This window comes from Maniola hyperantus, chromosome 1 (assembly GCF_902806685.2).
Source record: "Maniola hyperantus chromosome 1, iAphHyp1.2, whole genome shotgun sequence".
NCBI lineage: Eukaryota > Metazoa > Arthropoda > Insecta > Lepidoptera > Nymphalidae > Maniola > Maniola hyperantus.
The window spans coordinates 2070476-2088782 of record NC_048536.1 but is presented as its reverse complement, the minus strand read 5'-3'; the positions used below and the strand labels follow the sequence as shown (position 1 = coordinate 2088782).

General features: G+C 40.0%; 2 protein-coding genes across 4 annotated transcripts; one reads left to right on the top strand and one right to left on the bottom strand.

Moving 5' to 3' along the window:
- Positions 1-10073, top strand: Ak1 (Adenylate kinase 1). Of its 3 annotated transcripts, XM_069501019.1 has the most exons (6): positions 2825-2973; positions 3446-3602; positions 7326-7515; positions 7990-8138; positions 8816-8986; positions 9884-10073. In XM_069501019.1, exons 2-6 carry the CDS (start codon positions 3471-3473, stop codon positions 9956-9958), a joined length of 717 nt encoding a protein of 238 aa, XP_069357120.1. In that variant the 5' UTR covers positions 2825-2973; positions 3446-3470; the 3' UTR covers positions 9959-10073. The 3 variants fall into 3 exon arrangements, with proteins under 3 accessions (XP_034824678.1, XP_069357120.1, XP_034824670.1); XM_034968787.2 differs by lacking the exons at positions 2825-2973; positions 3446-3602 and adding an exon at positions 1-146; XM_034968779.2 differs by lacking the exons at positions 2825-2973; positions 3446-3602 and adding an exon at positions 5870-5983.
- A 2501-nt stretch (positions 10074-12574) lies between these two features.
- On the bottom strand, positions 12575-17588 carry LOC117981805 (uncharacterized). The gene is made up of 5 exons (XM_069501801.1): positions 17412-17588; positions 16409-16683; positions 14736-15038; positions 13924-14105; positions 12575-12785 (listed from the first exon to the last, which is right to left on the bottom strand). Exons 1-5 carry the CDS (start codon positions 17425-17427, stop codon positions 12581-12583), a joined length of 981 nt encoding a protein of 326 aa, XP_069357902.1. The 5' UTR covers positions 17428-17588; the 3' UTR covers positions 12575-12580.
- Between the last annotated feature and the right edge of the window lie 719 nt (positions 17589-18307).

Here is an 18307-nt window from a genome sequence, read left to right as displayed (position 1 = left end):
CCGTGTCACAGCTGCAGCCTTTGGCACAGTTTTCACGACCTTGACCGCCTGAAGCCGCAGTCGCTCCGCAGAGCTCGCTCTGAAACAACGTGTCGTGTGTGTTCTCCTGTACCGGGATCGCGGTCAATTTATACAAATAAAAAATGGTAAGTTTATTAATAAATGTAGATTTTAATTACAGAAAAATAAATGGAAAATTTAAAATTATAAGTTTCGTCTCATAATTCGTATTTCAAATGTTTCCGTTGAGAATTATTTGGAAGTTTGAGATTTTTCCCGTACAGCGTTACATCACTGGTATATGAAAATAGAGTTCCCCTATTATTCTACGATTAGAGAGGGGTTTTTAAGCTTCTTATAAATCACAGTAGGTACAGTTTTATAGTGCTTTGTTCCCGAAATAAATGTCAACACCGCTGTTATGTTATGCTATTGATTTTCGTGAAATCTTGGCTTGCTTTGAACAATGTTTAAAGTGGATAGTGCTACGTACAGTTATGGGACAGACTGGCCACTTTAGATATTAATTTTCATCTCTATACATCCAACTATGTACTTAATATTATTATAAATGCGAAAGTGTGTCTGCTTGTATGTCTGTTACGACCCGTATTGAAAAGGTAGCTTTTCCATACCATACGTTTAACCAATTTTGACGGGTAGCAGAGATAACTTGCATCCCGGAGACGGACATTAGGCTACTTTTTTTCACAGAAAATATAAGAGTTCGTTCAGGATTAAAAATCTTGAATGAACTCTTATATTTTCTGTGAAAAAAAAAGGATTTCTCCCAAGTGAATCCCGGGCAAGTCAGCTGGTTTTAAAGAACGCTGCAAATACTATTTGTTACCTACTATTTCTTACTATTTGTTGTTGTTTGTAACATTACTTACCACGAGGTGAGATTTCAGTCAAGGGCTAACTTGTATCTGAATAAAATAAAATAAAAATTAATGATAACAGCTCGGAAGTACTTGAATTGAATATTTTGATCATAGCGAATTTATTAAGTACTAGATGATGTCCGCGACTTCGTCCGCGTGGGTTGACGTTTTTTGGACTCTGTACCAAATTTCATCAAAATCGGTTGAACGGTTGGGCCGTGAAAAGCTAGCAGACAGACAGACACACTTTCACATTTATTATATTAGTATGGAAGTATGGATTAGTAAGTAGGTACACTACATCTATGTACCTTTTACCACAGAATATAAAGTAGATACTACAAGTCGTAAAACTAATAACCACGATCATCTCAAATTAGATATATAATAGTACGCGACAGGTCGAGATGCAATGGGGGTTGATGGCGCCCCGCATAACCGCACAGCCCGCGTGAGGGACTCGGTGAGGGATGCGCGGGTGACGTGCAGGTATGCTGGGCGTCCCCCCGCCACACACTCCGATTGCCATCTCGACCTGTCGCGCATTATACTGCTATACTAGTACTCCTACTATTGGAAAAAATTACTTCCGTAGTCTGTGGATGTCCTGATTTTATAACGCTAGGTATTATAATAATGGGACTCTGAGCGTCCCACATTGTCCCACTCCTAGGTCGTTATTCAATCCTATACACCTATCATTATTACAATACATATTATACGAAACTATACGACACATAGTCATTAGCAGATAGCCGCGACTTCGTCCGCTCGGATTTAGGGTTTTCAAAATACACTCTCTCTCGTAGGAACTCGTTGATTTTCCGGGATAAAAAGTAGCCTAAGTCCGTCTCCGGAATGCAAGTTATCTGTAATACCAAATTTAGTTAATCCTTAAAAACCCGTGGTACTTAATTAATTCCGCCGTGATATTCAATTGCAATATTTTTCGATCATCAAGGTCGACGTAGGTAGATACTTTTATCGCATCTAACATCGACATGCAATTGTACTTTCCGAACAATCGATTAGTGCTGCGAATGCGTACTGAAAACTCGACCTAGACAATAAATATAAATACGTAAATAAACGTTGATGCTTAACTTTGTCAGGGCAAATTCTTTACCCCTAATAAACCCTCAATGCCATCTCAAGATTAGCTAAACAGTGCGTTTATCTATGAATACCTATCCATACTATATCATAAATGCGAAAGTGTGTCTGTCTGCTAGCTTTTCACGGCTCAACCGTTCAACCGATTTTGACGAAATTTGGTACAGAGATAGCTTGCATCCCGGGGAAGGACATAGGCTATTTATCCCGGAAAATCAAAGAGTTCCCACGGGATTTTTGAAAAACCTAATTCTACGTGGGCGAAGTCGCGAGCATCAGCTGGTAAAAAATTTAAATTTAAATTGAAAAAACCCCCGACACAAAAACAAAAAACAAACAAAACAAAAACACTAAAAAGAAAAAGTAATATGTATTGGCCCTATAAGTACTAAAATTTATAACCAAGCGCTCAGAAATCTTAGATTCTAGTGTTCAAAAACGTTTTATTAGATACTAGCTGTACCTAACTACCTATCTACCTACCTACTACGCAGTGGCGTGCACAGTGTTTGAAGCCAGGGTAGGCATTAGTTAGGTAGGAACCTGTTTACTGGCAGGTCAATGAAAAATATGCATTGATCTATTACAACTGGGGTAAGCAGTGCATTTATGCCTCTATGACCTGCACGCTACTGCTACTACGTCTACCGTGAAGATTTTCTTATTTTGATAATGAAGATAGTTTCTTAGTTTATTTCGGGCGAAGTAACCAAAGTTTATTGCACCTAAAATATTTGTACATCTTCCAAATATTGATAGTAATGTACTGAAACATTTCAGTCCTGCTTTGACGTAGTTCGCAGATATAGCCGAGCTTTTCCAAAACCGTCCAGTTGTGGACGGTCGACCGTGTTTGCCAACTGGCACGACGCATTGTGCTTCAATATTTACGTGTTTGTTTATACTAAAGGAAAATTTTAAGCAAATCTAATATCAAAATTGAAAAATTCAAGATAGGATAACAATTTTAATATAGGTATTTAAAAATAGATTTGTTAATTATTGTTGTAAAAGTTGTTTTATTACAAAGTCAAAATCAATTCGTACCTATTCGTACAACAATTTGTATTCCAATTGAGTACTTGTTGAATTGTAGTACATATTATAATTACAAAATATTATATCTTGAATATAAAATTACCAATCTATCTTGACTAGTCTAATTTTCATTTAAGATTTGTTTAAATTTGATTTATTACAATTTCGACGATCCTGGCGGGTCCCCAAAATAATTGCTGCTAAAAGCTTCAGTGTTTTTCCGTAGGTAAAGTATTTAATTATTATCACCATTACATAAGTATCTGACAAATTGAACGATTATTTTTGTTATTTTTTTAATATTCAAGATACATATGGTAATTATTATTGTTATTTTCTCATTTTCTGGTCGTAAGGTAAGATTTGGTAATTGTTTGTTTGGTTGTTGTTTTTCATTTTCTTGTTGTAAGGTAATTCAGATTACCACGTAGTTTAATGAAAACCTTAAATATTGAAGAGACATACGTGAAGTGTAGATGTTCGTATGTATTCGTGTTCATGTTCGTAACGTGGTTGGAACTGAGCAGCGCGCCGCGGGAGAGAAATGTTATTTTTAATGTTGGAAAGGTATGTAGATTGAAGAAAAACACATTTCTTTATCACTAGAACATATAGTAAGTAGATAAATAGGTATAAAGGTTTCTCGAGACTTCGGCATTTATATTCAAATCTTTCGTTTCTGTAGACCTACTGGTTCTAAAGGACCAGTAGAGGGCGATTTCGTAAAACCGGCATCATTCATTATTACAATCTCAATTGTTGTGGTTGGCTGAATTTGTAGTATTCTTGTTGCAACAATGCATTGTAGCTTGTAGCCAATAGTGAGCGAGCGTCAACCAATCAGAGGTGATTGCGATCGTGACATTGTAGCTGTCATTCTACCGCAATCGCGCAGCCGAGCAACAACATGCGACAATGCGGCATTCTTTAGTGCGGGGGGATGCCCTGCACACCCGCACGTCGAGTGTGCAGAGCGTTCCCACTCCGATTGCCATCTCGACCTGTCGCGTACTTTAGGTACGGTACCTACCTACTCTGAAAAATTATGAAAATAAACTGTTCAGCAAGGTCGAAATATCAACTTGATGACTTAGACCTTGGTTCCGCTCATTAGTTTTAAATTTAAAACATTACTTGCCCGCTATTTCGTCATTGTCAGACTCTGATAGCGAAATATCTGTTTTCATTTTCAAACTATACATCCGTTTATCCCACAGATAACGTGGTTTATCCCTTCCTTAATTTAATTTTTAGCTTTTCATTCATTTTATATTTAATTCTGTCGACAAATTAAGTATTTTTCAAAAATTCTATAGTTTTGTTGTTGTTGTTCTATAGTTGTGTTGAAAAAGCTGTGATAGCCTAGTGGTTAGGACGTCCGCCTTCTAATCGGAGGTCGGGGGTTCGATCCCGGGCACGCACCTCTAACTTTTCGGAGTTATGCGCGTTTAAGTAATTAAATATCACTTGCTTTAACGGCGAAGGAAAACATCGTGAGGAAACCTGCATGCCTGAGAGTTCTCCATAATGTTCTCAAAGGTGTGTGAAGTCTACCAATCCGCACATGGCCAGCGTGGAAGTCTATGGCCAAAACCCTTCTCACTCTGAGAGGAGACCCGTGCTCTGTAGTGAGGCGGCGATGGGTTGATCATGATTATGATAGTTTTGATATCCATACTAATAATTATAAATGCAAAAGTGTGTCTGTCTGTCTGTCTGCTAGCTTTTCACGGCCTACAGTTTAACCGATTTTGATGAAATTTGGTACAGAGTAAGCTTACATTCCAGGGAAGGACATAGGCTACTTATCCCGGAAAATTAAAGAGTTCTCACGGGATTTAAAAAAAACTAAATCTAAGCGGACGAAGTCGCGGGCATCATCTAGTTGCAAATACGTAAAACGCAGGTTTACAGATTGAATTTAAATCAGTACCCGTAGTATAAGATTTTACGTCTCACCAAACGTTGCTAGAATTCGAGAGTCGAAACACAATAACATCAAAGTAAAATGGACCTAAAAAGCCTTGAATTAAAGTCAAATATTCAATGCCACTGATTTTAATTTCGCAATGTTACCGCTTGGAGCGCTGGCTGTAGAAGTGTAAACAAACTTGAACTTTAAAACAAGGCACTTAAGATCCAGTTTACTGTAACGCGGAAGTATTTCGACTCTCGAATTTGGTTTGGTTTGGTGAGACGTAAAATCTTGTACTACGGGTACAGACGAAAGTTTGTTAAGATCGCACGAACGGGCGAACAGCGGTCATTGTCAATGCAGAATGATCAGTTGATCACCAAAATAAACAGCCTCGGCGTCTATCTATCTAACGCTCAACATATTATACCTACGTAGTTTACACTCCACAACCGACGCGGTACCTATGTTATTCGATGCATTCAAATCTCTTGTCTAAATAATTCAATGACTTCTATTCTACTCGAAATAGAATATGTAAAAGTAAAAACAAACTCGACATCCGCGTTTGACTTGAAGGTTTCAATTCAGTTTTCAGTATAGTTTGGAACTGTAATAACATTAATATTTTTATGGAGATTTTTTCAAGAAGGAGGATTACAAAATCCACAGTAGTCCGTGAGTCCAAAGGTTCGCTTGACATACTAGGTCAGGCCATAGATAAGTGACTATTAGAAGTTATTGACATAATTTTCTGAGTCAATTTTCATATTTCCAAACAACCAAAATTTTTTTAAACATATTTTCATCATATTTTATGTTTTACTTATTTATAAAAGAAAAAGACAGTTACAAATTAATACTGAGAAATGTGTCAATAATAAAAGCATTAAAGAGACTATAGTAACGTATCAAGTTCAAAAAAGCGTTAAAAATGGAAGAGAAGACATGCCACCCTTGCGAGGAGCCTATAGTTGAGAAAATCCCACCTTGCCCCTTGCAGTGTATGTCGCCTAAATGCAAGGCATACAAGGTACCTCCTAGTAAAATCCATTCCAATCATAGCTGATCACAGAGGCGTCTCTAGCCCTTGTGGCGCCCGTGTGCAACCAGTACCCTGGCGCCCTCTAGTCTAGTAGGAGCAGGGTCAAAATGGAATACTAACAGGTGTATTTTCAAACGGAAATTCGGATGCAAATGGTGCAATTTTAAATGATGATTTTAAATGATGACGGCATCGGCCATACATAACACGAGCGCAGGGTCTTTGAGAGCGCTGGCATCGACGCATCTTTGGAGGTGTCGCATTAGAGGGCGCTCGGCGCCCCCTTAAACCCACACCCTGCACCATAGGTAAAGACGCCTCTGGCTGATCACCCCCAATCTATCAATCAGCCTTCATTACTCACTGCTGGACCTTCTTATCCTTTTCGAGAATGCGCCGAGAAATACGGTCATCCATTCTTCCTCATCCAACCGTTCTAGTCACCTTCTTCATAAATCGTCGCGTCAGTTCATCGTACTGGCGGGTACTATGCTTAGTTGTATTGAATCCACTGAATTGAATTTATTAGTCTACAATCATGCATTCTAAAATCAGCAGTTCCTCTGGTGCTGCAAATGTTCATGGGCGGCGGTAATCACTTAAAATAAGGTGACCCGCCTGCTCGTTTAAAAAAATTGCTGAAGGGCAACCCCACACTATGCTTAGGTCTTGTACCTACGCGGTCTCCACTCTAAAACTTTTCAGCTCCGACAGCTATCACTCCTAGGACAAGCATGACCTGAGTACCACTTCAATTTTTCCGGTGATTTGGGCTATTTCAAAACCTTAATGCTCCTTTCTCATTCATCATCATGAGATCAACCCATTTTACGCCATAGTCTGCTACGCAGGCCAAATGCGGATTGACAGACTTCACACACCTTTGAGAAAGTTATGTACAACTCTCAGGCATGCAGTTTTCCTCACGATGTTTTAATCCACCGTTAAAGTAAGTGATGTTTAATTGCTTAAAATGCAAATTTAACTCTGAAAAGTTAGCGGTGCAGTGCCTGGGATCAAACCCCCGATTGGAAAGCCGACGCTATCACAGCTTTTTCATTCACAGTCACAGAGTATAAGCGTCACTCGGAAAAGTAGTTACCAAAACTTGCGCGAGGAATACAGGTCACGCGTAGAAGTTTTTCAAGAGATCGAACCCCCGACTTCCCTAACCGGAGATCGAAGCCTCTTTCTCAAAAGTAGGTACCTACCAAAACTTGCGCGAGGAATACAGGTCACGAGTAGAAGTTTTTCAAGAGATCGAACCCCCGACTTCCCTAACAGGAGACCGGTCTCTTTCTCCTTTTTCATTACAAAAATAATATTACAGGCTCCAATCGATTCGAGCAAATCCCCCATCGTGTGGGTTCTCGGGGGCCCAGGCTCAGGCAAGGGCACGCAATGCGACAAGATCATCGCGAAGTATGGGTTCACGCACCTTTCTACTGGCGACCTGCTACGAGCTGAGGTGAAGAGCGGCTCGGAGAGAGCGAAGAACCTGTCTGCTATTATGGAACGGGGTGAGTCGCTAAATCACCATCATCATTATCAACCAATAGACGTTCCGTAACTCCTTTTAGGGTCTAAAATCTGAAACACTTTCTCTTCGTGGATTTTGCCTTAAGTTGCCGTAAGTTCAGATAGAAGCGAGCATCTCCAAGTTTCCAGCCAAACCTGGGCGCGTTTGGAACCCTCGTAGCTTTAGTTTTAAATACCTATTAATTATCACCACTATATCATCTTACAAATTAAAATTTTGACCATCAGTAGGTAAGCGTAAAATTTTACCTATTCTGTATAAATAATTTGAGTTTGAGTTTTAAGAACCGTCACATTAGATTTCAGTCCAAAACTAAAAGACTCTTCAAGACTAATATGGAAATTCCATAAGTTAATGAGAAACGCCATCTGCTTGCGAATGTGGAGACCGCCACAACTGCTATACAAACCTCAGATAGCATTTTAGGAAATTGACATAGTGTATTAACTTTCAGGTGAACTAGTCCCCAACGACTTAGTATTAGAACTGCTGAAAGAAGCGATGGTCGCGAAAGCTGATGAAGCCAAGGGTTTCCTGATCGACGGTTATCCACGCGAGAAGTCGCAAGGCATTGCTTTTGAAAAAGCCATCGCTCCTGTTACTGTGAGTGGAAATTCGTTTATTTTTGAAGGACTATTTGTCTGCAGTGTTTGGGGGCACGAAGTGTCCAGTGTGGGTTTGCTTCGCAGACACCCGCTGGCGGAGTAATGTGGAGTTGCCGATCCTTTGTGCTCCTTGGTCAGCGGTGAGGTGGAACTTTGCAGGACGCAGGTTTTTAGTCGGTATGAGTCCGACAAAACCACCGTGCTTCTCCATGGCTGTTGGTACTCATGATGGTTCTTCTTCACGGCAAAAATTTGTCGCAATCGTCTGCTAATATTTTGTGAGATGGACTCGTAGTCTATGATCTAATCTAGAAATTTTTGGCATGGAAATGGATACCTTAGATAAGAACATCTACGAATAACAATATTTTTATTCGTAATAAAACATCGTATTTTGCATTTAATTGTGATTTTCACTCTTGGTGGTAAGGATTGACAATGACATATTTGGCGGCCGTATCATTTCAACGCAGCATCTAATAGACGGAAGGTTTTGACTTCCGTCCGTTCCAATGTCAACTTTTTACGGATCTATTGCTGAACCGACCTTACTAACTGAATTTGGCACACAGGTAGCTGGCATCATGAAGATGCACATAAGAAACTTTAATCCTGACAAATTAAAGAATTGTGGACATCAGGTACTAAGACTTAAGGGAATATTTCTCATTGCAGGTGATAATCTACTTCGAAGCGTCATCAGAGACCCTAACGAAGAGGTTGCTGGGCCGCGCCGCCAGCTCGGGGCGCGCGGACGACAACGAGGAGACCATCAAGCTGCGCCTCAAGACCTTCCTCGACAACAACGACCAGGTGCTCGCGCAGTATCCCAACAAACTCAAAAGGGTAAGTACTGAGTTTGAAAACCTCTAGGTTATGAACAGGCCGGTGTCAGTGCCAGTTCTACATCAGATGCTCATCGTAAACTGAGGCTCTGGGCTGAGACTGAGGGTCGCCATCCCTTCCGCATTGTGCAACTGCCTCAGGAGCCGTCCAGGTCATCGCATGTATGGGTATGTGCAGGTATGGGTGGAGAGGCGTCATCAGAGATCTTATCAGAGGTTGCTGGGCCGCGTTACCAGTGGACGAGAACGATCCACCATCAAGCTGCGTTTCGCGCATTACGCGGCATACATTATGAGATCGGCTTTCTAGATGGTCGCTCATACCTATGTGACGTTTTGTCGCTCTCAACGAAAGAGACACTGCTCTACAAAACCGCTATCTCTTTGTAAAGATCGATGTATTTATTTTCTGCCGCGCACTGTACAGGTGCGTTTGTCAATCGTCATATTTACCAACATACCAACAACCCTGACAAATCTCTGCGTGGTACATATTTTGCCGTGATGATATTATAACTAAACTAGCTGACCCGCCCCGGCTTCGGTCGGGTGGAATTTAGAAACTCAACGTGGGGGTTGAATTTCCAACAATCCTGAAATACATATTTCTTCATTTTTGACCAACAACCCAAATATTAATATTCATGGAATTAACTTGAAAAATGACTGACTTTCATGCAAACTTCCATCCCCCATTTAACACACTCAGGGGTGGAATTTCAAAAATCTTTTCTTAGTGGATCCTACTCTTTACAAAGAACCCGCCCTCCAAATTTCATGTTTCTAGGACCAGTGGTTTAGGCTGTGCGTTGATATATAAGTCAGTCAGTCAGTCAGTCAGTCAGGACTTTGAATTTTATATATAGAAAGATATAGCTATTAATTTTTGAATGCACAGATAAACGCAGAAGACACCGTCGACAGCATCTTCAGCCAAGTGGAGAACATCCTGGACCCGCTGGTCGCGAAGTGAGGAGCCGCCTTGTTAACTAATTGTATATAATGTACCTACTTCCTTTATTTAATCTAATGGCCTGTTGATTAATTAAATTTTTATTCTTATTTAAAATAAATTATTTTTGAAATTACCTACTGGGCCTATTGTGCCTCACTTTTATTTCTCAAAAAAAAAAGAGTCAATTTTCTGGAAAAATCTTTTTAATAAAAATTTGTAGGCTTATGATATTATTACAAACTGGCATAAGTAATTGTTATGCTTATTCTAATTTTTCATCATTAATTTTAACTATGAAGTATGTACTTACTAATAATTATTTTAAAAAAATCAACTTAAAGGATTTCATTCTACATAATATCTTTACGCTTATTAGTACTATCACAACAGTGAAAACTACGCAAAGACGAGGCCTGAGCTATATTATAATATATGGCCACCGCCAATGTTGGTTGCGTTTACCAACTACCAATACGTAGGCACGGTAATGTTATCTATGCAGTATTCCAACTTCATACAAGCGGGCGAAACGCGAGCTATACTTACGCGCCTCGATCTCGCGGTGCGCTCGCGGTGCAGCCAGTCGCGACTGTGCCGAAGTGAAGAACGGACGGTGTTTTGTTTTTTTAATAACCGCGCGATTTTTTTACTAAAAATAAGTTCAAGTACATATTTAATATGACAAGTACATATTTAAACACAAAGTAGGCAAATGACAAGTACATATTTAAACACAAAGTAAGCAAATGTAATTAAAATGCCGGAGGCGGGCAGCCCTATCGCATGTTTACGTACCGCGCTGCTGTAGGTATTTATTTCAAAGATATGGCCGAGTTACAATACTGTATAGATAACATTACCGTGACGTAGGGGTAGGTAACAGTTAACTGAACGGTGCAGATGTGTTTAATCGACCAATCAAATCCTTGAGAGATGACTTTAAAGGTCTATGGAGATGACGTGATAAATTTTATCACGTCATCTCACACAGATTTGATTGGTTTAACTCATCTGCTCTCCGCTCCAGTGGACAGACCCGCCCCGCACCACACTGACGCTGTCTACCATTTTGGATTAAAGGGGCAGGATCTCTTCTTGTTCCTTTTCGCGTTGCCTCACTGCCACCGCGGTCTCCACGAGCAAATGCAAGCAATTAAACTTGTCCTCCCTCTCCGGCGGCACCACCTGAAGTGACCCAATACTTTACTGAACTACCCGCGCAATTAGCGACTACCCTCGACTTGTGCATATTTCTTGAAATTATATAAGTGCAATTAATTTATTTAAAGAATATTAATCATTATCATGATCAACCCATCGCCGGCTCACTACAGAGCACAGGTCTCCTCTCAGAGTGAGAAGGGTTTTGGCCATAGTCTACCACGCTGACCATGTGCGGGTTGGTAGACACTCAGATATTATGATGTTATTATTTATATCAATAACTAGCTGATGCCCGCGACTTCATCCGCGTGGAATTAGGTTTTTAAAAATCCTTTGGGAACTGTTTGATTTTCCGGGATGAAAATTAGTCTGTCACTCTCCAGGTCTTTCTCTATTCCCATGCAAAAAATCACGTCAATCCGTTGTACCGTTGCGACTTGATTGAAGGACAAACCAAAAAACCAACAAACAAACACACTTTCGCATTTATAATAAGGGTAAGGGGATCATTAGTGTCACATCAAATAGTGTGATCAAATAGAGTGGGTTGATTAATACTTTAATCAAGTCAAGAGATATGCACAGAAAAATTATTTATTTTTGGTAAATTCAGGTGATGCCGGCGTTAAAACATTACAAAATTAACTAATAAAAGTAAAAAGAAAAGCGCATTTCAAGTCACAAATCGTTTATTTATGACACCAAACACAAATATCATTACTCCGATAAATACAAAATCTTTATTTCCTTAATAACACTTGATTGTCTTTACAACGTTTAATCGACGTTCACAATTCATAACATGCTTTAACTCCGACGTCGCCTTTTATAACTAAGTAATTAAAATACGCAACAACTAACAATTAGTAAGAAGAAGAAAGAAAAATGTTTCTCATCCAATGAACCAATTGGTTACCTAGTTAAGTAATGCTGTAGGAATTGTAAAAAATCATAAAGGAAAACTTTTATAAGCTTTATAAATCTCCATCAACAATTCATATAAAAAATGTAAGATGAAAATGCATCATCGATTGTAGGTGCCAGGTTTTGAGCATGTTTTAAGATAATTCTCTTTTCAAAATTAAAATCTAAGACAAGGATTTTATGAAAAGAAGTGACCTATATTTTTCATTGAAATGGCAAAGAGTCTACATATTTCTAAAAACTTATTAAGAAAATTCTAGAAACATTTTTTCAACTTTAAACAAAATTATATTTTCATTTATTTACAAAATCTAAATGCACTAAATAAAAAAGTGACTGACTGACTGATCTATCAACGCACAGTTCAAACTACTGGACGGATCGGGCTGAAATTTGCCAAGAAAGAATTTTTGGAAATTCAACCCCTAATGTGGTGAAATAGGAGTTTGAAATTTGTGTAGTCCACGCGTACGAAGTCGCGAGCATAAGCTAGTTAATAGTAAGTTAAATTACGAAGATAATATATTTCTTTCTATACTTATTACAAGTGTTTTAAGTGTGGCACCACATATCCGTGGTGGCGACTTCGAGTTCGACAGCAACTGGCGGGGGAGCAACAGCCAGAGGTGGCTGAGGCGGTGGTGGACTCACCTGCCTGCGGGATGCCAGCTCAGCGGCCGGCGCTTGTGGCTGCCAGCCATCCATATCTTCCTTCACTATATCACCACCGTCTTCCATCATAGATACTACTGTTGCGCTGAAATTATACAATGGGTAATATGCTGGCATGGTATGGACATATAATGCGGAGGGAAGAAAGCCATGTCACTAGAAGAGTGTTAAAATATACATGTGGAAGGAAAAAAGAGGAGAAAGAAAAGGTGGATAGATTGCGTGAAAGAGGATATGCGTGTATAATGCGGTGACGGATGACAGAAGTGAGTGGAAGAAAAAGAAGGCACAACATGCCGACCCCACGTAGCGTGGGATACGCTATAGGTACAGAATCTGCGTGTCTGAGTTCTCCATAATGTTTCCAAAGATGTGTGAAGTCTGCCAACACACTTGGCCAGTGTGGTGGTCATATTATGACTCTCCGCATTCTAAGGTGGATAGATTGCGTGAAAGAGGATATGCGTGTATAATGCGGTGACGGATGACAGAAGTGAGTGGAAGAAAAAGAAGGCACAACATGCCGACCCCACGTAGCGTGGGATAAGGTACGGAATCTGCAGTGTCTGAGTTCTCCATAATGTTTCCAAAGATGTGTGAAGTCTGCCAACACACTTGGCCAGTGTGGTGGTCTATGGCCATATTATGACTCTCCGCATTCTAATAAGAGAGCCGTTACCAGTATTGAGCCAGTTTGAGGTTGAGATGGATTTTGATCAAATGTTTGGTTTGTCAAAGTCAACGTCGAATCGTTACTTTTTGGTACAAAATTACTAAATTGTAACCAACTGGTTAAAATTTCGATTCGATGGGTGGTTGGTTTGGTAGACCAGAAGACCATTGCCACCTTAGCGTTTTTGAAGGAAACCTTCCGTTAAAGCGACCATCTGGTCTAATTTATATTGATACAGCACTATACACTCGTATGCTTCGTCGTAATTTTTCTTGTTTTATATATCTACTAGCTGATGCCCGCGACTTCGTACGCGTGGATTTAGGTTTTTAAAAATCCCGTGGGAACTATTTGATTTTCCGGGATAAAAAGTAGCCTATGTCCCTTTCCAGGTCTTAAACTATACCCATGCAAAAAATCACGTCGATCCGTTGCTCAGTTGTGACGTGATTGAAGGACAAACCAACAAACTAACAAACCAACAATCCAGCAAACAAACACACTTAACTGATTAAGTTGGCAAACCAATTAAAAAAAAAAATTTACTAACCCTCTAATTTCTGAATGCAAATCTTGATTAGGTCCGTAACGAATAACGGACTGCCACACCGAGGGGTCGTATTTCACTTCCTCCTCGCTGATCGCACTGGAGTAGCCTTCTTCAGCTTCTCCGAGCTGGTCCCTTTCATTCTGGTAGACTAGGAGACCGTCGCCGTAGTCATGACCATGCCCCTGGTCAGACACAGTCTGTTACGAGGGGAATTTTTGGTCACATAAGTTTTCTTATTAGAAGTTGGTTGGCTTTGCAAGGAAAAAAGTACTTAATTCGACAAGAAAAGGATTATGATCTGTGAGATTCTATGACATTTTCTCAAACAGTTTCCTTTATAGAGGGTTCCGTACCTCAAAAAGAAAAACGGAACCCTTATAGGATGACCTCGTTGTCTGTCTGTCTGTCAGTCCGACAAGAAACCTACAGGGTACTTCCCGTTGACCTAGAATCATGAAATTTGAGAGGTAGGTAGGTCTTATAGCAGACATTAGGGAAAAAATCTGAAAACCGTGAATTTGTGGTCACATCACAAAAAAAAATAAAAAGTGTATTGAACAAATAATTATTAGTATTTTCAAATTAAGATTAATATACCAAGTGGGGTATCATATGAAAGGGCTTTATCTGTACATTCTAAAACAGATTTTTATTTATTTTTATGCATAATAATTCTTGATTTATCGTGCAAAATGACGATAAAATACGACTGTAGTACGGAACCCTCGACTCGCACTTGGTCGGTGTTTTTATTTGACTCTTTTCCATTACTCTACAGCAGCATAAAAGATGATAAGCAATACATTTCTTACCTGAACATCGACATGTTCCCATGCGCCAATGTTTACATTGTTAGGAATTAAGGCCATGGTAGAAGTTGAGGCGGTATGCATACCGATCATAGGCCCCACGCCCATGTTCATGTTCATGCCCATGCTGGCCATGCTGCCCATGTTCATCATGCCCATGTTGACGCCGACGCCCATGTTGACCATGCTCACACCGGCCTGTTTGCGGCCGCGACGTGAGATCGTGTACTGCAGGGGATCTTGGCCCTCACGGCGTATCATGTCTGGTAGGATGCGTCGACGGGCGTTTATGAACCAGTTGCATACCTGCAATTATATTTTCTTGACGCACCAATTTGCGGGATATATTTGAAAAATAATATAAGTAAACTTTTGTATAAAATACAAATAAAGCACAACACACATTGAGAAGGTAAACACTCATACAAATGACTAAACAAAAAATTAACTAAGGAAGACGTTACATAAATTTTTCATAAGAACATTTTTAAAGTCTTAAATATAGTGAGATACATTGAGATTTGAAGGATTTTGTCATAGACGAGCGAGATCATGATAATCGTAGCAGTCCAAACAATAATCTCCATGTAAGAAGTCCACAGATGCTTAACATTTCCTGAACGGAGCATAAGACCAACATCTTGATTTTAAAAACATTGAAAATCAAGATGCGGCTGTCCTACATCTGTCTGCGGCGGACTTCGGTCACATTGCCAGGAAAAACGCGAATGAGTAACATAGAGAAACTGCTCTGTCAAGATCGATGGAAAGAGACCCCGCGGACGAAGCCAGAGACGTTGGTACGACCAGATTCGTGCAGCGGCCTTCTGCAATGCCTTCCGTACGGCCTCCAATAGGGAAAAATGGCGCAAAATCGTGAAGAAGGTTATGTCTCGAGGGAGCCACGACCTTCAAAATTGAGGTACCGACGCGAGAAGAAAGTGTATAGACTCTAGTGCCACAAATCGTCGTGAAAATTGAACCTTATTATTATTAAGTATACACTTTATTTATATTGCCGCAAGATAGAAAATAACAGTACAAGAACAGAAAACACAGACAGAAGCATAATACAAAAGGCGGCCTTATCGTCTAGCTGCGACGCGTCAATCAAAAAAAAAAAGATTCCGACGAATTGAGAATTTCCTCCTTTTTTAAAGTCGGTTAAAAACGCGAACTTATGCAAACCATTAAGATGAGGAAAGTCGCATATTTGGGGCACGTGCTTAGGCACAAGAGGTACGAACTCCTACAATTCATCATGATGGGAGCAGTTGCTGGAAGAAGAGGCGTCGGTCGCAGAAAAAATTCCTGGCTGTGCAACATCCGGCGGGGAGATTACTTAAAACGTTGCAGTAGCGACAGCAATGCGACAGTTCATTTGCTGTCTCTCTTCTACTTCTTATTTTGCTTTGTGGCTATTGCTGTCTCTCTCTAGCCACTGTTACGTGTGACGTTTGACAGCAATGATCGTGAGATTTACGCCTGTCGCAAGCCTGTCGCGAGATACGTAATCACCCCGCGGGAGTGGACGGGAATCGCGAGTGCTTCAGAAATATTTCGCCTCGCGAAGAACAGAGTGGAACACGCTAAGCCAACCTTAGCTAGTCGGAGAGGCAAAGAAGAATCGTCTACTAACTGTTGCCCGCAATTTCTTCCGTGTCGTAATTTCTTACCTGTAGCACCGACAAGTTGGCTTCTTTGCTTAAAGCTACCTTCTCCGTATCACTGGGATAGGCATTGTACCGATGGTCGTACAACCACCTCTTCAGGATCCTGACAGCTGTTTTAGGGAGGTTACCGCGTCGCTTCTTCACTGAGCCTACGATGATCGAATGCGGTGGCGGCAGGCGCGCTTGCAGTATGTTCATAGGACGTACATCGTTCTCCCAATCGTGGATTATTAATTCGTGCTCCTCCGTTGAGGAGCTCGATGGAAAACGATCTCTCGCTAGAATTTTATAAAAACTAAATTATATCGATAGGTTAGACTAGCTTTTGTTTATTGGGTAGTTTCAGAGTTCTATCACGGGCACTGGTTTGGAGGTTATAATTAGGGGTTTTTGTACCTCTGCGCCTCGAACAGCACGTTAATTTACAAAGTTATGCAAAGTACTCAATAATCAAAATCATATAATAAGTGGAGTTGAATACAGCAGGAACTGGAGGCTCACCATACTGTCCTAAGAAAACTCCCAACCTGATTTTGTGATTATTAGAAAGGAGGCAAGACCCTCGGCCATTGGGATACGACGTAAGAAGAAAGAAATGTGATCAGCAGGTATTACAGAATAGATGCATGCTTAGTAAAACGTGCTGATTGCTAATAGATAAGTATATACTTATCCACTCCTGACTTGTGCTTATAGATACGGCAATTGCAACGGATTAGATTGTAGATTTTAGTCCGTCCCATGTCCGTCCGTTTTACGCTGAGTTATTGAAGTGAATGTAGCTGCCCTTTTTCACCAAAACGGTATGAAAATGATTGCTGATTGCGTACTTTTAGGGCTGTCAATTTAGATTACTGGTCAGATTTTGCGCCATATCAAATCTTTGTCACAAAGGTTTCAATGTTGTCAATACACTCAAAGTATGGATTTGATAGCTTTCTACCTACTCACCTACTTAAGTTTTAATACAAAACTTAAAATACTCAGGTTGAATAAAATAACTTACGCAATTTGATCTTCATGACTTTTATGACTGATTTACGAAGCGTAGCGTCAGTTTCCAGGGTTCTAGAGTTATTTAAAAAATAGAAAAAATCCAAAATCTCCGTGACCTCTCTCGGGCGCTGGCAAAAATTTTACTGAACTTTTGTTGTTTCAAATTTTTTGTTTTCAAAATCGGTGCGCGTTCTATGACAATTGACAACGACGCATGCATGTCAATTGTCGCGGTGAAGCTTAATTTGAATTTTGAAAAAAAGAAGAAAAAAACAGCCATGAATTTACTTAAGTACTAAAATAAAAGAGGTTATCGCACAAAGGTTTTAATAGTGTTGGTATTTTAAAATTAAAAGAAGTAGGTAAGTTAGGGAAAAGGTTTTATGAAATCCTGAGTTTGCTAACTATCCACTTCTGGTAAACTAATATTGAACCGATTTTGATGAACTTTACTTGAGAAATAAGTTTCCAACCTCGCTGGTAGGTAAGTGACGATGCAAAGATGGAAGCAGATTGCGTACCGTCCAGAATAACGGATTCTACTATCTAATAAAGTGTCGAGTAGCTAGTGAAAGAGGTCATTATTTGTGTTGTTTGGTTTCTTCGCAGCATCGCAACGTACCTACCTACTGAACGGCTCTTGACGGCTCAGAAGAAATACCTGCCTGACGGCATAAGATAACCGGAATTTTAACCCGGGAGGTTTGTCAGGCCAGCAATGACAAGCTATTAGCCAATTTGCAAACCATTTAAAGAGCATCAGCTCATATTGAGCATAAGGTACCAAGAATTCACAAAAAATAATCTACTTGAGTGTCTGTAATTTGTGGATAAGTTACCTACTAAGAAAAAATTGTAATGTCATATCAAAAAAGACGTTGCACCTCCATTCCACTCCACTCCGTA